General features: G+C 37.1%; 4 protein-coding genes across 9 annotated transcripts in view; 3 read left to right on the forward strand and 1 right to left on the reverse strand.

Moving 5' to 3' along the window:
* Positions 1-27,816, forward strand: part of ZNF215 (zinc finger protein 215) — a 105,017-nt gene that overhangs the window by 51,558 nt on the left and 25,643 nt on the right. The window contains exons 1-3 of one of the 5 annotated variants that reach the window (XM_074335921.1): positions 8,694-8,810; positions 16,661-17,267; positions 22,918-23,093. The gene's annotated coding sequence lies outside the window, so the exon portion shown is untranslated. Of the gene's footprint in view, positions 1-8,673; positions 8,811-16,660; positions 17,268-22,917; positions 23,094-27,816 lie in introns of those variants that run through there. The other 4 variants (XM_074335925.1, XM_074335924.1, XM_074335922.1 and 1 more) reach the window with 4 other exon arrangements.
* OR10A5 (olfactory receptor family 10 subfamily A member 5) lies at positions 8,787-10,336 on the forward strand. Its single transcript, XM_019728036.2, has one exon. It carries the CDS (start codon positions 8,787-8,789, stop codon positions 9,738-9,740), a length of 954 nt encoding a protein of 317 aa, XP_019583595.1. The 3' UTR covers positions 9,741-10,336.
* Positions 18,043-27,418, reverse strand: OR2D2 (olfactory receptor family 2 subfamily D member 2). 2 transcript variants are annotated; one of them, XM_074335931.1, is made up of 2 exons: positions 26,406-27,418; positions 18,043-18,060 (listed from the first exon to the last, which is right to left on the reverse strand). In XM_074335931.1, the coding sequence occupies exons 1-2, from the start codon at positions 27,306-27,308 to the stop codon at positions 18,043-18,045; spliced, it is 921 nt and encodes a 306-aa protein (XP_074192032.1). In that variant the 5' UTR covers positions 27,309-27,418. The 2 variants fall into 2 exon arrangements, with proteins under 2 accessions (XP_074192032.1, XP_019583355.2); XM_019727796.2 differs by lacking the exon at positions 18,043-18,060 and having other exon boundaries at positions 26,126-27,418.
* On the forward strand, positions 23,101-24,334 carry OR10A4 (olfactory receptor family 10 subfamily A member 4). The gene has a single exon (XM_019728042.2). The coding sequence runs from the start codon at positions 23,285-23,287 to the stop codon at positions 24,257-24,259; it is 975 nt and encodes a 324-aa protein (XP_019583601.2). The 5' UTR covers positions 23,101-23,284; the 3' UTR covers positions 24,260-24,334.

Raw genomic sequence — 27,816 nt, forward strand, 5'->3', positions numbered from 1 at the left:
AAAGATATAAAACAAATAACTGACAAATAAATATATAATTACAAATTTATATGATCACAATGAAGGAAAAGAACAAAGTACTCTGACAAAGAATAGGAGGGAGTCTCAATTTACATTCGAATCAGAAAAGACCTCACTGAGAAGGTGACATTTAAAGTAGTATCAGAAGAGTGTATAGGAGTTAACCAGATAAAAACAAACAGGAATAATATACAAAGCAAAAGGATTAGTATACACAGAGATTCTAAGTCAGTTATTGTGGAAAAGGGGTAGGTGGCAGTAATAGCAGTGATGGTGGTCATCATATAGCATTTGGAGTGCCCCTTGGCCTCCTTGATGGCAACCTTCCAGTCCCACGTCACATAGTATCCTGACGGAACCTTATCACGTATGACATTTGACAGGGCTTGCCATATTTTCTATACTTTATCTAATTTCCTTCTCACAACAGGTACTGGGCATTTTATACATGAGAAACTGAGACATGGAATAATTTTCTCCAGGTCATGAGGTTAGGACTCAGTGGAGGAGCATTAGTTTTGTTTTGTCTCAAATATCTCTTTTTTATTAAAAAGTCAAATATTTACACATGATAAAAATTCAACCAGACTCCTTTCTTCTGGAGGTGGAGATTAATTCCCCACCCCCTTGCATGTGGGTTGGATTTAGTAACCTGCTTCTAAGGAATAGAGTATGCAAAGGAAATAGTGATGTCATGTTAATATCAGTCACACCCTGATGTAGTGAGATGAGAAGGGCACTTCACCCCAGTGATATTATTCCCCCATCTCAGAAAAAAAAAAAAAAAAAAGTCTGATCATGAAAAAATCACCACACAAACTTTAATTGAGGGACAATCTACAAAATACCTGACCAGTTACCCCTCAAAGGTGTCAAAGTCATTAAAAATAAGGGAACACTGTGAAAACATCAAAGAGTGGCGAAAAGTAAGGATATATAATGACTAAATGCAGTATATTATCTTAGATTGAATCCTGGTGCAGAAAACAGACTTGTGTGGAAAAACTGATCAAATAAGACCTATAGTTTAGTTAATAGCGTTGTACCAATGTTAATTTTTCTGACAAACGAACCATGTTTATGTAACATGTTAAAATTAGGGAAACCTGAATGGAGAGTAAAAAAGTTTTTTTTACTATCTTTGTGACTCTTACAAATCGAAAATAATTTCAAAATTAAATGATTTAAGTAAAAAAATTCAATCAGTACAAAATTATATACAATCAAAAGTAGATTTCCCTCTCAGTACAGACCTCCATTACCCCAGTTCCTTGCCTAGAAGCAACTATTATCAATTTCTTGTATATCCTTATAGAAATGTTTTAATAATAAATTTAATGTATATATTTGAAATTTTCTTTTTATAAAATAGATGCAGTTTATGATATGTGATGTGTATATAATGTTCTTCACCTTGATTTTTTAAAAATAAACTTAAAATTGCTAAGCATCACAAACCAGAGAGATCCACTACTGCGATTACATTTACATCACTGACTTCAAACTTTGTGCTTTATTCTACACGATGCTAGCCCTGAGTTTGGTTCTCTTTTCTTGAACTTCATCCTGTTGGCTTATGAAATTCATCATGGTCTCAAAGGACAGTAGATTCAAGAAAGGTGAGGTCCCCAAGAGGAAAGGAAGGAAGAGGAGCTAAGTTGAACCCAATAACACCTGGGGGAAAACACAAGTGCCAGCCCTTCAACTGGCCCCAGGACAAAAAGGGCACAGATGGAAATAACTCTCCTAATCAGAACTGAGGTCATGGCAAACCCATGTATTTTCTTCAGTCACACCTGAGAGAAGGCAGCAGTGACCTGGTTTCAGGTCCAGCCATTAATGGACCTAAGACTTCCTTGGTTCCTCTTCTGCTTCTTCTGACAACAGAGCTGGAGCTTTTCAAATACTCAAGGACATGCATGAAACGTGGGTGTCAGGCAGGTCTGAACAAAGCAGGTCTCCCTGTTGGATACAGGTAAGGCTCTTTACCAAGGGTCAGGTCAGCTGGGTCCCTCTCCAGGTTCAGGTGCTTGACTGGACAAGGTTTGGGCAGGGTTCGGTGGAGCACCTAATTCTGTTCCTATGTCAACACTGGAAAAATATCATCAGTTTTCTCTCTTATCTGGGCCTCAGTTTCCCCTCTCTATGTCATAACTACAACAGGATATAAATTTCCTCCATTTTTTGACTTTCCTTTAATTAACTTAGGGAAGACTTACCTCAGTGGACCATTCGTGATGCAGAGGACATCAGAGTCCACTATCTCCTTAGGACAATTCTAAGTGTGGAGGCCTAGAAGAGTGAGTTCTTACTCCTGGGACAGTCAAATGATTAGCAGAGGGATGTTCCTGCAGAAGTTCTGGAGAAACTGGTAAGGGGCCATGGGCCACCAGGTTCTGTGATGTCTTCCACCCCCAAGCCAGGAGCTATCTCTTCTTCCCCCTTAGTTTCCAGAAGTTCTATGGGAAATCCCAATAGGATTTTTCATCTCTCCTCCCTCCTCTTTCCCAATCCTTCTCCACCAGCACGAAACACTACACTGTGTCCTGACATGGAGTTTCTAATGAAAGTGGAATTCTGACTAAAGGAAAAGTAGTCATTGAGAAAAGCAAGAACTCTAATGATGAATGGAAACTTTAGGAAGAATGAACTTTGTCAAATTCATGTGTTCATTCATCTAATCAGTCATCCTCAAACGCATATTAATAGCTTATCTGGATGGACACTGGGTTTCCTCCTATAAAGATGACTAAGATAGTTCATGTTCTGAAGGATTTTCCAGATTGAGATGTAAATACGTCATTTTAATATCAAATTAATAAAAATGTTTTTAAAGAATATGGGAAAATAGAGAAGATGACTAATTCTATCTGGAAACATCACAGAAGAGACAGAAGTGAGTTTGGAGGATAGGAAGGAAGAAGTCTGACATTGTATATTGGCAGAGGCAATGTCACATGCAATGGCATAGAGACAAAAAAGGATTGAGTTGTTCAATAAATGATAAGAATTCTCTGCTCAACAATGAAGCAGAGAAGGAAGAAATAGAAGTGGAGGACCAAAAATGACACTTAAGGTATAGCTTATATTCATATTATATGCTTTGTTAATAGCCTTAGTGTGATTTTTATTATTATTCTGATTATGGTTTTAAGCGAATGCTCTGTCATTTACTCCCCATATAATTACAGAGTTTCTTAACTACAAAATTACATATCTGCCTTGAATTTGCGTTTATTCATTTCTAATGTGGGGTGGATAATGATGGTAGTTAAGTCACGGAGTTGTTGTGAGAAGAAAATGAGAATGAATGTAAAGCACAAAGCATAAATCTATTTATTATATACTCAGCAAATAGTGTCAACGTCATCATCATTATGGCCATCATCATTTTTATTTTTAATGTTTTATTGCTATTATATAACAAATTTAGCTCACTGTAGAAAATTTGGAAATCCAGGAAAATAAAAATAAGAAAATAAATACCTTCTTACCACTTGAAGTAGGTAACTTTTGAATTTTGCATATACCTTTCAGCCTTTTTATAGAAGCGTAGATTTACAAAATTGGAAATTGATCATATGTGTGCAGTGTGACATTCCTGTTTTTTATCTAATATTGTATGGTGATTATTACACTACAGCATTCAAAATTCTTCAAAAAGTACTTAAATGATTGTGTATTTCCTTAAGTACATTCTTTATAAATTGAATCATTCAATTATCAATTAATAATTGTTTTCAACTTATCTCTCTAATGGTTGGCACTGAACAAAGTTCCACGTAAAATCATTGCCTCCATCGTTTCTGCCAAAAGGAGTTCTTGTATCAAAATGTATGAACATTAAAGGATCCTCACACAATTGTACCAAATTGATTTTCAGAGAAATTATTTTAATTTACACAGCCTTAAACAAAATAAGAAATTGTTTAGTACACCACTCCTTACTTAACACTGAATATTATTCAATATTTCAAATTTGATGAAGAAATTGAATTTCTATATTGACAATTTTTTATTTTATTCCTAGCATAATAGAGTAATTTTCATATGCTTACTGGCCATTGGCACCTCTTGGTGAAGTATATCTTTGTGTATCCTATTTTTGGGGGGGTAGATCATGTCTTTATAAAAATTATTTTATATGACACATTATGTATCAGATAGATAAATACTTTTCATTATTTGTTGCCATTATTGCAAATATCTTCCCCAGTTTGTCATTTACCTTTCCCCTTTGTTTATGGGTTGTTTTGCGTTGTAAGAATTTTAGTCTTAGTAATATCCAAGCATTTGTTCTTCAAAATAAAAAGCAATATATTTTCACAATGGATAATGTAAAAAATATAAAATGCAAATAAGAAATTTAAAACACTTGGAATTGCACCCCTAGGATATTAACAAGCAATTAGAATTGAAGAAATATATATATATATATATATATATATATATATATATATATATATATATATATATATAGTGCCAAAAAAAAGTATACACATTTTAAGAAAGGAAAACTGTATTAAAATTGTAATACTCAATATATACTGATAACAAAAGATGAATACAAGTCATATCTGACTTCTGCAATTACAAGAGTTGCTCAAAGTGGTTACCATCAGCCTCCAGGCACTTCTGATTATGGCGAACTACTGCTTGAGCAATGTTGACCAAAGTGTCCACTTGTATACATTTTTTTGGCAACCCCGGTGTGTGTGTGTGTGTGTGTGTGTGTGTGTGTGTGTGTCTATAGATAGATAGATAGATAGATAGATAGATAGATAGATAATTTTTCATTTTAAAAGAAATATCTTACATTTAAAATACTATTTTGTAGCCTAATTTATCAATTTACAGAACGTATTGAATATTTTCTCATGCCATTTAATATTCTTACAACATACTTTTAAATTACTTCATAGCATTTCATAGCATAGGTATAACACAATTTATTTCACCAATCTGCCATTTTTATATATTTATATTTTCCTTTATTGTTTATTTGTTTCAATTACTCTATTATAAATAAAACTGAGAGGAGCATTCTGATAAAGTCCGTACTAATCTAAAATTGAAGATACGAGATTACTTGTTCCAAGAGTTTCTGATACATACTATAAAATCCACTTATCATTTGGAACTACACTGTTTGAATGTTTATATTCTTTCACTTTTGTCCAAAGTAAATATTGTCATATTTAAATTTTTAAAAGAAAATTAATCTCCTTTTAGAAAATTATGTTTGATTTCTGACGATGGGAATTAAACGATGATAGGTTTGCCTAATTTTGTCTTGGGCAATCTGTAACACTTTCTTGATGAGCATCTTGTAAATGTTGCCTTCATTTGGAATTTACTTTTAATTTCTATGTCAGGCTTTTAATGTTCAAATTTATTTAATTTTTATATGGTCAAATAAATGAAACTTTTTTGGATTATGATTTAGAATATATGCCAACAAAGACATTCTGAACGCTAACGTAATTTTATTCAAATTCAACTAGAGCTTCATATTTACATTTAAATCATTATCCACATGGTATATATTTTGTTGTATTGTTTAAGGTGAGAATATAGTATTTATTTTCCCCTCAACTTGCCCCAGAGCTGTTTCTGGAATTCCGCATGTATGCAGTGCTCCTGAGATTCATGTGTTTCAGTTATTAACCTGAAGCCCAATTCTTCAAAACTAGATATAATATACAAATATACAAATATAATATATAATATACAAATAGATATAATAAAATATTTTAATATTATGAGAGAATATAATAAAACATTATGAGGTAATATAATATGTTTTAATATCAGACAGTATATATACTTCTTGTTCTACTTTTCTTAATGTTTTTGGAATTACATCATTTTACTTATTGATTTGTTAGTAATTGATATCTTTATAATAATACCTCTGTCTTCTTAAAGACAATTTGTCAAAAGTCAATTTGTTCAAGACATTTTCTAACATTATATACAGGTCTGACAATTAAGTTCACCAACTTGTTGCAACACTGTTGCTAACCTTTTTTTGATGTCAGAGGGATTATTCATTATGAATTTGTACCAACTGGACAAGCTAGTCAAGTTTACTATTTGGAAGTGCTGAAAAGGCTGCATGAAAACATTAGACGACCTGAACTTTTTGCCAACAATTCATGACTCTTGCATCACGACAACGCACCAGCTCACACGGCACTGTCTATGAGGGAGTTTTAACCAGTAGACACTCTCTCTAGTCACCTGATCTGGCCCCCAATGACTTCTTTCTTTACTCAAAGATAGAGGAAACAATGAAAGGAAGACAGTTTGGTGGCATTCAGGACGTCAATGGTAATACGACGGTAGCTCTGATGGCCATTCCAGAAAAAGAGTCCCAAAATTTCTCTGAAGGGTGGACTAGGCGCTGACATCAGTGCATAGCTTCCCAAGGGGAGTACTTCGAAGGTGACCATTGTGATATTCAGTAATAAGGTATGTAGCCTTTTTCTAGGATGAGTTTGCGAACTTGTCAGACCTTTCGTAAAGTATACTACAGTCCATAAGAATGTGTCTATTTTTAATATGCTTATTCCAAAGTATTTAGTATTTTGATACAGTGAAATTTTTTTCCCTATCTTTTTTCATGAATATTGGAAAACTATTTTATATATCTATAAAATAGTTATTTTATATATCTATTCTATAATTGGTCAACTCATTGAACTCCTTAGTATTAAATCTTTCATCTACTCGAAATGATGTTATCCTTTTCTTTCCCATGTTTATGCCTTATTTATTTTCCTAGTCTTACTAACTATAGGTTTGTTTGTTTGCTCATCCTTCAGTTCTGTTTTCACTTAAAATCCATTTTCAATCAGTAGAGAAGCTAAATAATGAAGAGAGGTTACATATTAGTCAGGTCATAGTAAATAATTTGAATTTCCAGGTTATATGAGGTTTGACAATTAAGTTCAAGAACTTGTTGCAAGGATGTTGCTAAAGTTTTTTGATATCAGAGGGATTATTCATTATGAATTTGTACCAAATGGACAAACAGTTAACCAAGTTTAGTATTTGGAAGTGCTATAAAGGCTGCATGAATACGTTACACACCCTGAACTTTTTGCCAATTCATGGCTCTTGCATCACGACACTGTCTGTGAGGGTGTTTTTAACCAGTAAACAACTGTATTGGAACACCCTCCCTAGTCACCAGATCTGATCCCCAATGACTTCTTTCTTTACCCAAAGATAACGAAAATATTGAAAGGAACACATTTTGATGACTTTCTGGAAATCAAGGGTAATATGACAATAGCTCTGATGGCTATTCCAGAAAGAGTTCCAAAATTGCTTTGAAGGGTGAACTAGGCGCTGGCATCAGTGCATAGCTTCCCAAGGGGAGTACTTTGAAGATGATCATACTGATATTCAGCAGTGAGGTATGTAGCACTTTTTCTAGGGTGAGTTCTTGAACATAATTGTCAAACCTCAAACAATAAAAAGGAAAAAAAATTATCTTTCTGATGAAAACTCTTAGGGTCTGCTCTCTTAACTTTTCTATATATCACAGAGTAGTGTTAACTATAGTAATCATGTTGTATCTTAGATCTCTAGTACTTATCAGCTTAATACTGGGAATTCATACCTTTTGACCACCTTCCTCTTATTCCTCCTCCCTCCACCCTCCATCTAAAAGAAAAATCTAATCTCTTTTTCTATGAATTTATTTTTGTTTTGTTTTGTTTGTTTTTTAGATTCCACATGTAAGTGAGATCATACAGTATTTGTCTTTGTCTGTCTGACTTGTTTCACTTAGCATAATGCCCTCATGGTCCATCCATGTTGATGCAATGGCAGGATTTCCTTGTTTTCTTTGGGTGAATAATATTCCATTATGTATACATATCACAACGTCTTTATCTATTCATTTGTCAATGGACACTTAGGTTGTTTCCACCTCCTGAACATCTTGATGTTAATGATGTTAATTGATTCTCTTGGTTCTTTTTCCTTCTGTCTTCACTGTGATTTTGCGGAAATCCCAATTATCATTCTCTTAAAAATTAATGAGTTAGTCTTCAGATCAAGGCAGGGCAGTCCAATGAAACATGGTTCAGTAGAACTCAGAGGACTTTGGAATTTAACAGATGTGTTTTGGATTTCAGATCTGCAACTTTAACTTTAACTGCTGTTGCTTCTCTGAGTTGTTTCCTCATCTACTAAATGAACATATAAGAGGAACAAATACATTCATATGTAACTGTTCTCAATAGATGCTAGCTCTACCAGGCAAGAAATATTCATTCAAGAGTAGAAACATTATTAGATGCATTATCCTGTATTACAATTATATTTCTAAGTTTTGATAAATTCTCATGTATTCGTGTGTGTTTTTTAATGAAATCACGAATATTGGGTTTGCTTCTCAAAAGTTTAGGTGTTTTCAGGAATCTCACTGTCACCCAAAATAGACCCTTTGATGACCCCTTCAGAGATACATGGTTGTGATTTGGCATGACCTTTTGGTATATTTTAATGTGCACATAGGGAAATATCAGTTCCTCCAAAAGCTGACCGCCCATCTCAGAGTGTAAGCTCTGGCCATTCTTCTTTGTGTCTTTATTCTTAGGCAACACAAGGCCCTTCCTCTTCCAACTGAGACCCTGATCTTGCCTCTTTCCTTGACACTAAGAAGGAATTTTAATAACAAATCTAGAATCTGACTCTTCCAATCAAGAATCTCTCTTCATGACCACAGCTGAAGAATTTTTCCTATATCTATGGCTGGAGGAAACTGGACAAGAGTAAGTGAGTTTATCCTCATGAGTTTCTCTTCTCTACCTACTGAAATACAGTTGTTACTTTTTCTGACATTTCTAATCATCTACCTGGTCACTCTAATGGGAAACGGCCTCATTATTCTGGTTACTTTGGTTGACCCCATGCTGCATAGTCCCATGTACTTCTTCCTCAGGAACTTGTCCTTTTTGGAGATTGGCTTCAACCTAGTTATTGTGCCCCAAATGCTGGGGACCCTGCTTGCCCAGGACACAACCATCTCCTTTCCTGGCTGTGCCACGCAGATGTATTTCTTCTTTTTCTTTGGGGTTGCTGAATGCTTTCTCCTGGCCACCATGGCATATGACCGCTATGTAGCCATCTGCAACCCCTTACACTACCCAGTCATCATGAACCAAAGGACAAGAGCCAAACTGGCTGTTGCCTCCTGGTTTCCAGGCTTTCCTGTAGCTACTGTGCAGACCACATGGCTCTTCAGCTTTCCATTCTGTGGCACCAACAAGGTGAACCACTTCTTCTGTGACAGTCCCCCTGTGCTGAGGCTAGTCTGTGCAGACACAGCACTGTTTGAGATCTATGCAATCATCGGAACCGTTCTGGTTGTCATGGTACCTTGCTTGCTGATCCTGTGTTCCTACTCTCACATCGCTGCTGCCATCCTCAAGATTCCATCAACTAAAGGGAAGCATAAAGCTTTCTCTACCTGCTCCTCCCACCTTCTTGTTGTGTCCCTTTTCTATGTATCATCAGGCCTCACCTACTTCCGGCCTAAGGCCAATAATTCTCCCGAGAGCAAGAAGCTGCTATCATTGTCTTACACCGTTGTGACTCCCATGTTGAACCCCATCATCTACAGCCTGAGAAATAATGAGGTGAAGAATGCCCTTAGCAGGACCTTCCGCAAAGCCTTAGGCCTTAGAAACTATATCCCATAAACAAAAGGTAAGACTAAAGTTTATTGAATGGGAAACAATCAATTTTATATTTGGGATTCCTCTTTGCCTCACTTCATATCTCCTTTGAGATGAAACCCAACTACTGAAATGACTGTTGCAGAGCTCAGTGGACAAAAAACAACACAGAGGTAGTTTAGACCTATTGCTACCCCCTGGAAAACTCCTCTGCCTGCCCATTGTAGACGTATATTCTTTTTATTATTGATATTTCAATACATCTGTGGCCAAGTAATTCCATATATTTACCCTGTGTCCACATTGTGGATAGTATGAAACTGCTTATAATCTTAACTTAAGGACACGCATGGTAAAAGAGAGCAAAATCAATCAAAAATCCTCTTGTCACTTTCTCTTCCTTTGAGAAAATCTGACTCCATTGATTAGATAGAAAACCCTATGTTCCCTCCAAAAGCATAACTCTCCTTGTTGTCTTATTTCAATTCTCATGCCCCTTAGGTTAGTGTTAGCTTTTTTAAGCTCACTGGTATGTGATATGAATATAGGAAAGTGGATCAATAATATATACATTATAATATAAACAATACAATACAATAATATATACAAATATATCTTTATAAGCCCAATAATCATTTTCTTCCTCCCTCTCTTTTCCATGGGACCTCTCTCTAATCCATATTCACATTCTTAGCTTGTTGAAGTGATGTCATAAATTTCAATCATGATGCTGCTTTCATCAACTTTCAAAATAGATCTCAGCTGATTCCAACATAGCTCTTCTTTAACCACAAAAGATTTCTCATTTTTTTTATTACTTCATAGTACTTTATTTTATAGACATACCATAGTTTTGAGCCTTTTATGATTACAAATCATGCTAAAGAATAGATTTATGAATATGCCTTTTTATGTTTTTGCCAGTATGGAAGTCTAGAAATTGAATTTCTTGGGCAAAGGGTAAACACATATGTAATGTTGCTATATATTGGCAAATTCCCCTCGAAAGCATACCGTTTTACACTCCAACTAGCTTATTTCCCCACAGCCCTGTCAATAACATTTGTCATCACACATTTGGAATTTTACTTGTATAATAATTTTTTAAAAACTCAATTAAATTTTAATTGGAATGAAATAAATTTTGAAAAATGTGGAAGAAATACATAAGTAAATCAGAGAAAAGGCATGCATTTCATTCAGACTTCTTAGTTTATAGTTTAGATGATTAGCAGTTGGTGATGGTATTCTATTTTCTCCTCTTGAAAGGTTCTTTTTACCTTTATTTTAGCCAAATCCATCTCATCTTTCAAGGTCCCCCTGTGATCACTTAAGCAGCATAAATTATTCTCTACTATATGCATCTATTCAGAGTTTATCAATAGATAACTTAAATTTTGTATATACTATGCTTTGCTTATTTTTACACATTTGTCTTCCAAAATACTTGTAAATCTTTGAAAATGAGAGCTGCACAAGTGTTTCTTTTTTCATATGACATAGTCATTCCTATGAACCTGCAAAACTCTGCACTAAAAATACTATGAGGAAACAGGGTTAGGGAAGACCACTCAAAATATATGCAACTGTGAAGCCAGAGTTTTAGCAGAAGCAATAGTCAGTACCTGGAGAGACAACATAGACTGCCCAGGAATGCAGCTCAGTGAGGCTGGAGGTCACCACAGTAGGCATTTAACATGCACAATAATGTAGAATGAAACTGACAACAATGCTTTACCTAAAACAAGAGTGTGTGGTGCTGAGACAGTGCCGATGAGTGTGATGTTCTGAACCAATGGAGCAGCCCTGAGATGGTCCTGTGGGAGTCACTGCCACTTTCCAGGAGCCAAAAGCTGCGCAAAGCAAGAAGTGCTTCACTTTGGGGTTGGAGCCTCAGGAACAGGCAAAGTTTCAACATTTTCTTAAAAACAGTTAAGAAGGCTCCTGGCGAAGTCCTAAGGACATACACTTCAGTGTTGAAGGTTACCACTTTACTCCATCTATTCTGGTTTGCTATGCCCAATAAAAACTTTCGTATTACAATGAAATCATTCTCCTGTGTTTCAACAGTACCTGAAAGATGAATAAATGAATAGGTAAACCAGCTGAGATATGATGGTGACTTGGAGTAGAATGGTATCAGTAGAAAGTGAATCTAAATAACTTTTAGGGGAAGAATTGATGTGACTTGATGGTGGATGCACGTGGGGAAAAGCATTGCTGAAGAGAGGCAGGTTGATTTATGAACAAGACCAATTCCTGAGATAGAGAATAGATGTTCTGAAAATCTGCAGGAGATCCATCACAGAGGTATGAAAGTGATATTTTTTCCAGAAAGAACAAGCCTAACACTTTTTTCTTCATATCCTTGTTATGAATCCTTTTACCTTTTAGGAATATCTACCCCAAACCTGCAGTAATTGATCATGACTTGGGACCAAACGCTTTTATCATAGGCCACATTCTCCTAGAATCAGATATGGAGCCAAAAATTCAAGTTCAACTGAGTTATTAGGGGAAAAACAGACAAACAAAGAAACAAACAAAAACAAAACATTAAATGAGTGGGGAAAGTGGAATAGGAATGGAGAAGAAACTAACCGATACATGTAATTTCAGGGGAAAGCCCAGACTCAACCTGATCCAGCAGGGAACTCCAGACCATAAACAAAATTCAGAGTTTGTTCTGTTTCAGGTCATGGGAAGTAGGTTTTTGTACTCCCAGCCCAGTCATCCATTAGCTACTAGTGAACCATGGGGTAGGAAAGAGGGAGAATTAAAACTCTCAGGCACCTCTGTCTCCTAGAGAGGATCCCCTGGGTCTAAAGGAATTCTTCTCAATGTCAGAACACTAAAAAAAAAAAATTTGAAATGACCACCAAAACCCTAAATCTAGAACTAAGTTGAATGTATGATGTCCTTTCCAAGTACAACATCTACCCATCAATGTGAGTTGGTGTTACATCTACTTTTATCCAGTAGTCCCCCCTTATCTGTGGTTTTGCTTTCCACAGTTTCAGTTACCCATGGTCAACTGCAGTCTGAAAATATTAAATGGAAAATTCCAAATATCAACAATTCATAAGTATTAAATTACATACTGTTCTGACTAGTGTGATGAAATTTTGCTCCATCTCGCGACATTCGACCTGGGAGATGAAATCCTCCCTTTGTCAAGTTTTTCTGTGCTGTATAGGCTACCCACCCATTAGTCACTTAGTAGCCATGTTGGTTATCAAATTGACTGTCACAGTATTGCAGTGCTTATGTTTATGTAACCATTATTTTACTTAATGATGGCCCCAAAGTGCAAGAGTAGTGATGCTGGCAATTCAGTTATGCCAAAGAGAAGCCATAAAGTGTATGTATGTGTAGGAAAAAAATAACATAGTGGATATAGGGTTTGGTACTATCCATTGTTTCAGGCATCCACTGGGGGTCTTGGAACATATCCCCCATAGATAAGGGGGGATTACTGTAAAGTTTTTAATTAAAAAAATTTTATAAATTTATTGGGTTGACATTGGTTAATAAAATTATATAAGTTTCAAGTATACAATTCTATAATGCATCATCTGTATATTGCATCGTGTGTGCACCACCCAAAGTTAAATCTTCTTCCATCACCATATATTTGACCCCCTTTACTCTCCTCTACCTCCCCCACTTACCCTCTGGTAACCACTAAACTGCTATCAGTGTCTGAGTTTTTGCTTGTTTGTTCATCTTGTTTATTTGTTGTTTTCAGTTTTATATCCCACATATGAGTGAAATCATATGGTTCTCAGCTTTTTCTGTCTGATTCATTTCGCTTAGCATGATAATCTCAAAATCCATCCATTTTGTTGCAAATGGCAGTATTTCATCTTTTCTTATGTCCAAGTAATATCCTATTGTATATATGTACCACATCTTTATCTAATCATCTATCAAAGGACCCTTTGGTTGTTTCCATATCTTGGCCACCATAAATAAAATTGCAATGAACATAGGGGTACATATATCTTTACAGATAAATGTTTTCAGATTTTTTTTTTGGCAGATATCCAAAAGAGGGATTGTTAGGTCATATGGTAATTCTATTCTTAATTTTTTAAGGAAACTCCATACTGTTTCCCATAGTAGCTGTAGCAGTTTACATTCCCACCAGCTGTGTATGAGGGTTCTTTTTTCTCCACAGCCTCTCCAACACTTGTTATTACTTGTCTTATTGATAATAGCCATTCTAACAGGTGTGAGGTGGTACCTCATTGTGGTTTTGATTTGCATTTTCCCTAATAACCAGTGAAGTTGAGCGTTCTTTCATATATTTGTTGGCCATTTGTATGTTTTCTTGGGAGAAATGTGTGTTCAGGTCTTCTGCCCATTTTTTAATTGGATTGTTTGTTTTTTTGCTGATGAGTTGTATGAATTCTATATATTTTGGATATTAGCCTCTTATCGGAGGTGTTCTTTGCAAATATCTTCTCCAATTCAGTTGATTGCCTGTTTGTCTTATTGATGGTTTCTTTTTCTGTGCCGAAGGTTTTTAGTTTGATATGGTACCATTCATTTATTTTTGCTTTTACTTCCCTTGCCTTTGAGGTCAAATTCATAAAATCTTTCTAAGACCAACATCAATAAGTTTGGTACTTGAATGGGAGACTACTGTAATTTAAATACACAGACATCCAAGTCCACCTTCCAAGCATATGCATTAATTGTCAGAAACAATAGAACCAAGCACATAAGTATGAAATAAAATTTTCTTATCTAATTCATCATTTTCAAGGTGCTTTTATTTTTTATAATAGACTCAGAACCTCACATCATTATATAGAGCAGTGATGGTTCATTTTGTTCATCTCCCACTTTTACAGGGGTCCTTTTGGCATTGTTGGGACTGAGAAAGTAGCTCGTAATGAATGATTTACCCCTTAAAGAGTTTTCACTAAGCCATCCAAAGACATCACTGAAGCTTTGAGGTTGCTATTCACAATAAATTCATTACATTATTATTCAAGTCTCTCATACTCATAGTTATGTCCAAGGAATTGGGAAATGGTGGTGCTGTTTTTGCAGCTACATCATTTTCTTCTAGTTACATATTCATCACAGTTGTAATTTTACAGTTTTATATGAGTCTTTGATGTTTGTTTTCCCATTTTTATTCTGTGTTCCACAAGGCCTGGGACAATGTTTATTAAATTTACTACTGAAACCTCAGTGCCTTGTTCATGTTAGGTATCCAATAAATATTTTTGAATGAATGAACAAACATCCAAAGTGAATCTTATGTGTTTGTTCTTTGGCCAGTTGCTCCTCTTCCAAAGTAAGCAGGACTTGGGGAGAGGGAGAGGATGAGAGGAAAAATGACACAGAGAAGTCATGTAGATGTTCGTACTCTTACATTATCTTTGGCTGTAATCCCAAATAAACATGGGAACCAACAGGGGTTTAGATTATATACTAGACAAAGAAAAGAGTTATCAGGGCGAGGGGGCGGGGGAGGAATAAATACTATTCTTTTTATCCACTGAGCCACCTATTATCACTTTTGTTGGAAACGTGGACCACTTTCCTAGAGCAAAGTGCAAGATGAATGTGCCATTTTAATCAATTAAAATGGAAAATCTCAAAATAGAAAGTTATATAGGTGGAGGATGTGCCAGGAGATTAGGATTTTAAATATGCCTTGGGTAAAAATTCAAGCACATATGTGTAGGCACTGTGCTAGATACTAAGCAAACAATAATAAACAAGTCAGATATGATGACTGTTTTCAGTAAGAAATATGCAATCAAATGTCTGTTTTGGAAGCACTGTAAGAAATGTTCAGATATGCATTAGAGTCTTGGGATAAAGCCCTAATCAGCTGGGGGAAATTTTATCTCAAAGCATGGACTTCATTTTACTCCCTCAACTTCAATTCCTATTCCAGAAAGGTTAGGATTTTGAGACTGTTAGTCAGACTATCTTCTCTTTATCTCAACCAGGAGTTAGTAGCCTCTGCAACCAACAGCATCTCCAACCAACTGCTTACAGTTTTTATTAATATTCTCCACTTGGCTCAGATTATGACTAATGGGCTTTCCTTCCCATGCTTGAAAATTTCTCCTGAGTCCAGGTCAAAAACACTCCTGAGAACCAATTCAATAAAAATCAAAAGTGAGGGAACATGTAAAACAGCACTGGCATGAAGAAAACGAAATCACTGTCTTGAAGAGATCTTTGCACTGGCACTACCATATTCATTGAATCATTGTTCACAACAGCCAAAACATAAAAACAGTCTAAGTATCCATTGGCAGATGAATGGATAAAGAAAATGTCACACACACACACACACACACACACACACACACACACACACACACAGAAATATTTATCATCCATTAAGGAAAGGAAGTCCTGTCACTTGCAAAAACATGGATGGATCCTAAAGGCATTATGCTAAGTGAAATAAGTCAGACAGAAAAAGACAAATACTGTATGATCTCATTTATATGTAGAATCTAAAAAAAAGTACCAAACTTAGGGGAACAGAGAACAGAATAATGGTTACCAGTGGCTGTATAAGGAGGGGAAATGGGGAGGTATTGGTCAAAGGTTTCAAACTCAGTTGTAAGATGAATAAATTCTGGGGATCTAATATATAACATGGTGACTACAGTTAACAATATTGTATTCTATACTTTAAAGTTGTTTTAAAAAAGTGTCTTAACTTTTACCATAAAACGTAATCATGGGAGGTGATGGAGGTGTTAATTAAACCTATTGTAGTAATCATTTCACATATATACATGTATCAAATCATCACTTTGTACACTTTATACTTACACAATGTTATGTGTCAATTATATCTCAATAAAGCTGGAAAAAATTACAAATTAAATTAAAAAGAGAATACTGGCATGCTCCTTGGAGGACAGCCAGACTACTGAGTTTTATCCTTTGCTCTGTAGCCTCACAAGTCCAGGAATAATTGGAGCTTCAGTAGAGACCTTCCTTCAACTATGGGGTTGCAGAATCTTCATGAATTTTTGCACTCCTGGGAACTCCTCAAAACTCACACCTGTCAGAAAGTGAATCTGTGACTTCACCTGAGAAAGAAGAAGCACTGGGGGAATCACTACTCTACAATAAACAGCAGGGACCAAAATAGTCCTGAGACTCAGCCTGGAATCCTCTAGAGTGATTGACACAGGCCCAGCGAGCTTCTCTGGTGTGACTAATGCTGCACAGTCGAACATCTTTATAAGGACCGGCCCAGCCACAGCCCAGGATTTACCTGAGATGTCTGACACAGCTTCTTTAAGGCAAAGAAATTTTGAGAATATGCCAAGGCACAACCCCAGGGTTCACCAGCAATGTGGACCAAGATAAGCACAGCCAGAGTGTCTTTGGAATGACTGGCACAGACACAGTCCTGAGCTCTTCTGACATGACAAGCACAGCCATAATTTAGGACTGCCCTGGAGACACTCATTCAGACATAGTCTGCTCTAGAGTGACTCATGCAAACCAGGGCTTCTCCGGAAATGTGACACAGACAAGTCTCGTTGACAGGAGGTAAGTAAAGGGTGAGTGGATAGGGCACAGGCTTGATCACTTGTAAAGAGAATAATGGCTCACCACCAAAAAATGTGTCTTCTGTGACACATTTCTGAGAGACAAGAAAGGAAATCAGAGATCTCAAGTAAAGAACATGGAGTTTTATAAGACTTAACAAATTAGGAAAACGGAAAGAAGAGTAAACAATGATAATATATGTATTGTGTTTTAGAATGCTTCAAAGTTTGGGCACAAATATTATCTCATTTCACACCCACAACCACCCTGTGAGGTGGATAATGCATTTATAATAATCATCATTTTATACTTGAGAAAACTATAACTCAGAATATGTCATGTCAGTAGCTCTGTGTCTCGCAGCTAAAAAAATAATAACCAGAACCGTAATTCTGAATTTATGAGTCTAACATCCTGGCCATTATAGCTATGTGGTCTCAAACTATCATTTATGTGGCATTTTCACAGAGTTCTTTTAAGTGTGTTATTTAGTTCTTCCTTGTTGAAACAAAACATGGAATCTCCAAGGTGCTATCCTTAAAAGGAGACACTCTGGCTAGAGCTGTAGCTGGCCAGCCAAGCTCAACCATGTATCCCCATAACTTCCCCTCCCCCCTAGGGTTCTCTCCTTCTCTCTGATGGCTGCAACCACAACCACACTTATCCAGGGCTCCAAGCTTGCAAAACTAGAAGTAAAACAGTACCTGAATTATACTGCACTAATAACATCCTTACAGCCAAACCTGTACTCATGCAGTTACAGGAAGTCAGTTCTTCAAAGTCTTCCCAGCAACTTCCGCTCTACCATCCTTTTGCTATTTAGTAAGGAGAAACAGATAGAAAAATAAACACAGGAGGGGAAGGTGAAACATATGAAAGAGAAATAGAAGGAAGGCTAGATCAAAACAAAATATAAAGGGAAGGGTTAGAGAAGGATCAAGGCAAATGAAGGAAAGTATAGAATTATAACCATGGGAAGAAAGCAGATGCAAAGTCGTGAATCATGCTTTCATACTGTGTTTTGTGCAGCCCTAAGGTCCTAAGAAGATGCATGAGGGGCCATTTCAGGGGACAGGTGAAAAGGGAAAGCCAAGCAAGTAGGGCTCTGAGCCCTGACTCCTGTCCTTGTTCATCCTCGTTGGGTTTCAGTATTGAGATTCTTTATAAGATTTGGTTTGGAAAAGAAAAAAAAGGAGGGGGCACCTCTGCTTTAAAAGTCAAAAACCTCTTGTTAGGCATGTGCAAGTCCCCCGGCTTCACTAACTAGACATTCAAAGATTCTCTTTGAAATGTCTGAGTTTTGGGCCTGGGAACCTTTTTTCTCACGGCCTGTTGCCGTGTAGACACAATATCTAAATATTGTCGTCTGGTAGTGTGTCATTAGGAAATTTTCAACCTGCGTTGTGCTACAGTTTTCCTCCAGTTTCAATTGTCATGGGTCTCAGCTATACTTCATTAGATTGTTTTCTATCTATACAACACTGCTTTACTAAAAGATTTGATTTAGAAACTATAGAAACTATAGTAATAGTTTTTTTAAACTATAGAAATTATAGTTATAATAATAATAATGACAATGATAATTCAAATTTGTGGTGTTTTATAATTCTACATTTATTTCCATTTCTCTTACAAGACAATAATTTAAAACATTAAGAGGATTTTTTATAAATACAAAAAGTAAGTGATTGGTTTAGTCCATCTGAAAGAACTGCATTAACTTTTGAAGATATTATTATGTTAAGCCAATTAACTAATGACATTAATATAAGTGTAAATTAGTAATTCAACAAATATTTATTGTTGTTACAATGTTTGTCATAATAAAGTATTTTAAGATACACAAGGGAGCGATTAATTAATTATACCTATTTGGAGTATGAGTGTGGTCAGAAGAGATTTTACAAGAAAGTTGGCATTAGATCTTGGATTAAAAAGTGAGTATTAATATGGTTTATCTGCATTTCACTAAGGCATTTGATGTACTCTTTCATGAGAACGTTGTTACTTCACTAAAGAGATATGTTCCAGATAACAGTAAACAATGTTTATTTATACCTAATCCATGTCTAAAATGATTTAAAGTCACTGCTATAGAAAAATAATGAATGGCTTTGCTATTTGCCCAAAAATTAGCGATTAAAAATTGGTATCAACCCATTTTGGGATATGGATTAAGTGATAGGTCCTGAGTCCTATGTGTCCTAGAAAATATTTTGATTACATATTTGAGAGGAGTGGACATCAATGGCACACTGAGTGACATAAAGCTCTTATAATAAAGTTTTTAAAATATTTTCTCAGAACATAGCAAAAAAATTAAACGATATAAATATACCTTGGAAGATGAAACTTGTACCACCTATGAAACACACACACACACACACACACACACACACACACACACAAGCCTTACTTGACTGTAGGCTTAACTAAAGATCCAATAGTGTCTTCAAACTGCAAAGTAATTAAAAGTAATTAGACCTTAGGCTACATTAATTACTGAGCACTTGGAGATAAGCACTCCACTAACTATTGAAGCTACAATGACAAATGAAGAGATTTGTCCTCATAGCATTAACAATTAGAAAACACCAACACAATGTCTGACAATTAAGTTCCTGACCTCATCCTAGTAGAAAAAGTGCTACATACCTCATTGCTGAATATCACTACGGTAACCTTTGAAATACTCCCCTTGGGAAGCCAGCGCCTAGTCTACCCTTCAAAGCAATTTTGGAACTCTTTCTGGAATGGCCATCAGAGCTGTCGTCATATTACCCTTGATGTCCTCAAAATGTCATCAAAATGTCTTCCTTTAAATATTTCCTTTATCTTCGGGTAAAGAAAGAAGTCAGTGGGGGCCAGATCATGTGAGTCAGATCATTATGCAAGAGCCATAAATTGTTGGTGGAAAGTTCAGGTTGTGTAACTTTTTCATGCAGCCTTTTCAGCATTTCCAAATAGTAAACTTGGTTAACTCTTTGTCCAGTTGGTACAAATTCATAATAAATAATCCCTCTGATATCAAAAAAGGTTAGCAACCTTGTTGCAACAAGTTCATGAACTTAATTGTCAGACTTCGTAAATGTACGCATACACAGTTATAAAACTGCTCTAATAGAGGCTGACACCAAGTGCTATAAGGGAGTAAAAGAATAGTCCCTTGATTAGCCAAGGGAAGAAAGGGAAACTTCACAAAGAAATGATGTTTCAGCTGAGAGTTGCATGATAAGCAGGAAGTTATACATAACTGCAGAAAGAGGTATGAGAACCAGAGTAGAGAGCCACGTGCGTATATACAAAGAGGGGAGAGAATATGAAGTGTGCGCAAGGACATGTTTTCGTGTGATGCGTGCATTGGCAGTGTAAGAAATTTGAAACTGGAAAAATAATCAGATATCACAGAGGAAAACCTTGTTAAAGGGACAGTAGGGAGTGACTGAAAGATGTTAGGCAGATAAGTAACTAATCAGAGTTGCTGTCAGATCACACACACCTAGGATTGTCTGAAAAGAATGGACTGGAATTGGGTTCCTACAATATTCCAGGCCAGAGAAAGTGAGACCCATAATCTAAAGGCAGTGTGGTAGGGATGCAGAAGGTGACACTGAATCGGTGTTTAGGAGGAAAACTAATCAAGTGTGGGAGATGAAATAAAGTATTTTTATCCCAGTTCCTGGGTTATACTATGGGTGTTGGCATTTTCTGAAATGGGGTAGATAAAGAAAAGGCTTGAGTTAAAGAATGTAATTGGGTATAATTTATAACTTGTCCCTGTTTAAATCAGTGCATATTGTATGAGGCTGTATTGTTGACGTATGTAGTCTTTTGTGTCTAAATTCCTTATGTGTGGAGCTCACTGTGTCCACATTCTGTCTATATAGATATTTCCCCAATCGTTTCCCACATTTTCTTCATTATTTATTCATTCATTCAAATAACAATTTACTGGGCGTTAACCTTGCTACGAATTGGGATAAAAAGTTGAATAACATAATTTCTACTATCAAGGAGTATACCATCTAGAGTATGAGATAGAGACATAAATAATTGATTATTCTAAAATAAGGACTATGAAATTGGTATTCCAGGTCTCCAGTGTTGCTAATATCTTGAAACTTCCTGCCCCCGTCTAGAAATTGTCTTGGTCTTTTCTCTCCTACTGCCACCCAAACCCAAACACTGAGGTTTGACCTCACCTGTGAGCCCAGACTCATTCCTATTTTCAGAGAGTGGGTGCGTGTTGCCTGATGAGTAAATCCATGATTTGGAGTTGGACTGCCCAGAATGCATATCCTGATGCCAACATTGCTGGCTGCCTAACTTTGGAAAAATTACTCAACTTCTCTGTGCCTCACATTCCTTGGCTGTAAAATAATAGTCCCTATGTCTTCAGGTTTGTTGTGAGACAAACAACATGATACATGCAAAAACACTTAGATTAGTGTCTGGCATTTATTTGGTGCTCAAGAAATGTTAATTCTTACTATGAAAATAGAGACAAGACATCCCCAAAAAAGTTTTCACAGAAGTGATGCCCTGCTTGAAGTTTGTAAAATGAATAGGATTCCACAAAATTTTTGAAATAGTACTTTCTCACTGTTTTTGCCCTTTACCTCCCTTCTTCCTTCACCACTCTGACTTCACATCTCGCACCTGCTCAGGATTTTAATCAAATGTCATTTTTTTCAGAGAAGCTTTCTGTGACACTCCTCACACCCCAATGCCTGTCTCCTTCTCCACTGCTTTATTTTTCTCCGTTCTTCTTCTATCAAACATACTGCATATTCTACCTACATAATTTGTTTATAATCTGTCTTCCCTACTAGACGATGAGTTGTATGAAGGAAGAGATTTGTGTTTGTTTGACTTACTGTTGTATCATCTTCAGTATCTAGAACAGTGTCTGACACACAGAAGACAATACTTATTGAATAAATTATTCTTTTCTCTTAGATATTACAGAGCAAGGGCTACAGTGAGTTTGGGCAATGGATTAGATGACAAGTGGATTTTGGAAGGTACATCTAACATTATGTCATAATAATTATACTGCTTAGCATTTGTCGAGCGTGTATTATGTTTCAGTCACCATGCTAAGTCACCATGCTAGATTTATTCCTTTATTAAGTGTATAGTTATCAGAAAGAATTTCAGAGTCCCAGTTTTGAAGCTTAGTTTTTGATACAATGATTGAAACTTCTGTTTCTTTTTCATATGATTTAATATTATTAGTCACACCTACGTATTTAAGTTGGTATTTATTAACATGTAACACTTCATATTTCATGAGAGTGAAGGCACAGTTCAACCAATTGAAGCTGATGAAGGATTTCCACGTAACACACCTAGATTCTCTCAGAGGTCTGATACCTCTTTATTCTGTATTCCTTTTGTCTGATCACATATGGCCACATGGAGAATATTTATCCCCAGGATCAAAATAAACCACAGTTTCTATACTGTGTGTCTTCTTGTTTAAACCGAAATTGTCCGAGTTTATAAATGAAGACTACTCCATTATTGCTGAAACCTTCCTGAGTGTGGGCTGCTGGAGACTGAGACACATTCAGGTTTCCTCAGGGATCCTTGGTAACTGTTGTCTCACTTCCTTTGCTTTTCTCCTTCCCACCCTTGTGTTTTGCAGAAAACATATCCTGAATCACCTCACCACGTTTTACCATGTGTCAAGAACGCTCTCTTCAGAAATGCTTGGCCTGGCTTCTTAGTGTCATTGACTGATGCAAAGGGAAAGAGAAAAGCAGAGAAAAGTCAAGAGATGTATAGATATATATGGCGTGCCTCAGGTCAGTCTGATAAAAGGTTAGTATTCTTCCAAAAAGTTGTGACTCCCATAGTCAGACTTATTTTTTGCATTTTTTTTAAAGTACAGCTATTTGATCTTCAATAACTATAACAAGAGAGATAGAGAATGAGGCCGCAGGAGAGTCTCTTTCTAAGAGTATAATAGAAGTCTAATTAACAAATGAAGACTTCTCCTTCCTGGAGTGTGAATGCCCAATGACATCCTGGGCAGAAGAATGATGTGGGGAAACTGGACAACTGTTAGTGACTTTGTACTTGTGAGCTTCTCAAACTTGTCTTCTGAGCTACAAGCTCTACTATTTCTCCTTTTCTTGACCATTTACCTGATTACCCTAATGGGCAATGTCCTCATCATCCTGGTCACTACAGCTGATTCTGCCCTACAAAGTCCCATGTACTTCTTCCTCAGGAACTTGTCCTTCCTGGAAATAGGTTTCAATTTGGTCATTGTGCCCAAGATGCTGGGGACCCTGATCATTCAAGACACAACCATTTCCTTCCTTGGCTGTGCCACTCAGATGTATTTCTTCTTCTTTTTTGGGGCTGCTGAGTGCTGCCTCCTGGCCACAATGGCGTATGACCGCTATGTGGCTATCTGTGACCCTTTGCGTTACCCAGTCATCATGGGCCGCAGGGCTTGTGCCCAGCTGGCAGCTGCTTCTTGGTTCTCAGGGGTTCCAGTGGCCACTGTGCAAACCACGTGGATTTTCAGCTTCCCTTTTTGTGGCCCCAACAGGGTGAACCATTTCTTCTGTGACAGCCCCCCTGTCATTGCACTGGTTTGTGCAGACACCTCTCTGTTTGAACTGGAGGCTCTGACAGCCACTGTCCTATTCATCCTCTTCCCTTTCTTGCTGATCCTGGGGTCCTATGTCCGCATCCTCTCCACCATCTTCAGGATGCCCTCAGCTGAGGGGAAACGCAAGGCTTTCTCCACCTGTTCCTCCCACCTCCTGGTTGTCTCCCTCTTCTATAGCACTGCCATCCTCACATACTTCCGACCCCGGTCCAGCACTTCTCCTGAGAGCAAGAAGTTGCTGTCACTCTCTTACACGGTGGTGACTCCCATGTTGAACCCCATCATCTACAGCTTAAGGAATAGTGAAGTGAAGGCGGCACTGAGAAGGGTCATCCACAGGACCCTGGGCCCACAGAAACTATGACTGACTTAGATGGGAACTAAAAAGGTAGATTGCAAGGACAAAGGAAAGAAAAGCAAAGTCCTCAAATGAGGTTCTGGTCTCCACTCTTTCCAGGAGCCACAGTATACCCACGGGGATTTTGGATTTTCCACTGGGATCCATTTCTGAATGAAAGAATATGAGCGGTGAGAAAAGAACTGCAGTAGGCCCATTGTCCTATGGGACTGTGACACAATGTTTCTGAGGATGCCAGGAGGTTACACAGATTGGGGGCCTATTTGAAGGTGGACAACTTTGTTACAATTTGCCATTTTTAATTTGTTTTAACTTTTCTCGAACTTCTTCATCCATGTTATTTTATAATCTTCTGCTTTATACTCTTTCTTCTGTTTCTCAAAAAACTACACTTTTAAGAATCTGTTTACAAGGTAAAGTAATGATAATAAATAATAGAGTTTTGATTCATTCTTTTATTTGAACTCAAAATTTCAACAAATTTTTATTCATTACTCAGCATGTGTTAGACACTGTTTAGTCCCAGAAGACACATTGGTGAATGAAACAGATTTATTGCCTCGTAAAAATTATATTCTAGTGAGAGAGATAAAAAGATATTTAAAACTTCCACTTGCTTTGGAAGTAAAACAAAGTTTCTTTGTTTACTAGATTTCTTTTTGTAATATTGTTGTGATTGGATGAAATCAGCTATCCCTTTTAAGTTTGCATATCACTCAAACAATGTAGCAGCCCGTCCTTATGGTTTTGTCCAGTGAACATTGTCCAACTCTGAACTCTTGACAAACAATAGGTTTGAGACATGGGCACCATAGCTTTGTGTAAACTATTCATAAGACTGTATTGATAATTAACAAAATAAAATAGCATTTACTGCATAGGCATGTCTTCTCCACAAATTCTGTGTGCCATGGAGGTACCAGGACCAGTTCAATCTCCCACACAAAGTATCCTTCAGCTCTCATGTAGCCAGGGCTCCAGGAGAGGACCACATTCTGAATGAAGTACCATAAGAACTTGCAAATGAAAAGGCAAATCACAGGACTCTACTTACCTGATGGCAATCACACAATTAAGCAGATTGGCACCATTATAAATTTATCACCTCCAATTTTATCCAGGCTTTAATCACTCCATCACATTCATTTCACTTGACCTTGGTAGAGTAGGCAGAATAATGGGCCCACCAAGATGTCCGTGTTCTGGATCCAGAAACTGTACGTGTTACCTTACATGGGACTTTGTAGATGTGATTAAATTAAGGATCTTCATGTGGGGAGGTTATCCTGGATTTCTTTTTAATATGGTAACAGGAAATCACAAGGTGGGCAGAGAATAGCTTTAGATATTCACCCACATGGCTTCCTCACTTCCATATTCCTAAGTCCACAGCTCCTGCCTGGTTGCCTTCTATATGTGGCTACCCTCCCCAAATTCTAGTTGCCTCCTCTTGATCCATTAGGCCTAGGGATGGTAACAGCTTCTCACTCTTGTTACCCTGGAAAGTTACTATTTCTTCTTGGTTTCCAAAACCTTGTCTTTACCTTCATAAAAGTGTTGCCTGACAGATAAAACACTCATGTGTCTATCAAGAGTGTCAGAAGAAATATAGCACAGCTCATAAATTTTGCTTCATTGTACTTGTTCTGTTCACGACCTACCTCAAACACACATGTAGGTACATGTACACATACATGTAGCAACTAGCTCACAGTAAGTGATTAAGTAATGTTTGCTAGTTTATTGATTATTTGATGATGCAAAGAGATTCAGAAATAACAAAAGATAAAGGAGTTGGCGTAGGATCTGAGATAGATAGATAGTAATATGTAGCATGATAAAAAATATATATATACAGGTTCCAGGGTTTATAAAATGTGAATGTTTCTCAGGGCATTTCCTAACGCTTAGGTGCTAAAAGACCAACCAGAAGGAAGCAGACCCTCCTTCCTAGTGCTCCATGAATTATTATTCTTTTTCTTCTACAAAGGAAGTACTGGATAAAGGATGGAGAGTGAGTCTGTGGATAAGGCCCAAAGATAAGAATTGTACCACATTCCAGTCTTGCTGAGGGAACTACTTAGCAAGTCTTATAAGGAGGGAATCAGGAGGGTCTCACTGTCAGCCTGCATGGGAAATTCCTTGTGGCGACTTTCCTCAGCGCTCCCTTCACATCCTTGTTCCTCAAGCTGTAGATGAGGGGATTAAGCATGGGGGTCACCATTGCATAGAACACAGATGACAGTTTTTCCTGTTGTTTGGAAGACTTCGGTGTCATGTAGGTGATAATCGCTGACCCATAAAAGAAGACGACCACTATGAGGTGGGAGCCACAGGTGGAGAATGCCTTGAGCCTCCCCGCAGCTGACTTCATTCTAACCACAGTCACTATAATGCAGCCATAGGATACCAGAATTAGGGAAACAGGTATAAGGAGAATCATGACTCCCATGAGGAAAATGGCCATCTCTGAAGTCCAAGTGTCTGTGGATGCCAGGAGCAACAGTGCAGGGGCCTCACAAAAGAAATGAGCAACACTGTTGCTGCCTCGGTAGGGTAGCTTCAGTGTAAAGGTGGTGTCCACTGCAGACACCAGAACACCGCTGGTCCATGATCCCGCAGCAAGCTGCACACACACCCTCCAAGTCATGATGCTGGGGTAATGCAAAGGGTTGCAGATGGACACATACCGATCATAGGACATTACTGCCAGAAGGGCACACTGTGTACACCCATAAACGAGGAAGAGTAGAAGCTGAGCTGCACAACGTGTGAATGGAATGATCTTCTTCCTGGATAGCAGATGGACTAGGGCCTGAGGAATGATGTTGGTAGAGAAACAGAGGTCAGCCAGAGATAAATTGCAAAGAAAAAAATACATGGGTGTGTGAAGCAGGGAGTCAACATAAACAAGGGACATGAGAAGCAGATTTCCAAACACAGTGATCAGGTAGATACCCAGGAATAAGATGAATAGCAGCTGCTGGGTGTATGGGTCATCAGAAAGTCCCAGAAGGAGGAATTCTGTCACCTGTGTCTGATTTGTCTGTTTCATAGTTGTCTGTCTTTTGAGCACGAAGTCACAACACACTAAACACAGGTGTGTATAACCTATAAAATGATATAATTCAGAGTCGAAGGGTTTAGGAACTGCCCCCAATCACTACCAACCATTTTTAGAATCCCTTTTATAAGGTTTTTAGAAGTAGATCATGCTACTTTAGTTGCAATGTTTTCAATGCTGCAAAATTGAATACTATATGAGATGGTGCATTCATTTTCAGTGTCGTAAGGAAAGTATAGAGTAGATTAAAAAATCATCTTCTTTATTCTAAATATCACACTTCTACCATGTTTCCCCAAAAATATAACTGGGTCTTATATTAAGTTTTGCTCCAAAAGACGCAGGGCTTATGTTCAGGGGATGTCATCCTGAAAAATCATGCTAGGGCTTATTTTCCAGTTAGGTCTTATTTGGGGGAAAATACGGTAATAATAAAACAATAGATTGAATTCATCTATAGAGTCATGCCATTTAATTTCACTTTTCAACTAAAACCTTT

Source organism: Rhinolophus sinicus, linkage group LG06, assembly GCF_036562045.2.
Source record: "Rhinolophus sinicus isolate RSC01 linkage group LG06, ASM3656204v1, whole genome shotgun sequence".
In the NCBI taxonomy this organism is placed as follows: domain Eukaryota; kingdom Metazoa; phylum Chordata; class Mammalia; order Chiroptera; family Rhinolophidae; genus Rhinolophus; species Rhinolophus sinicus.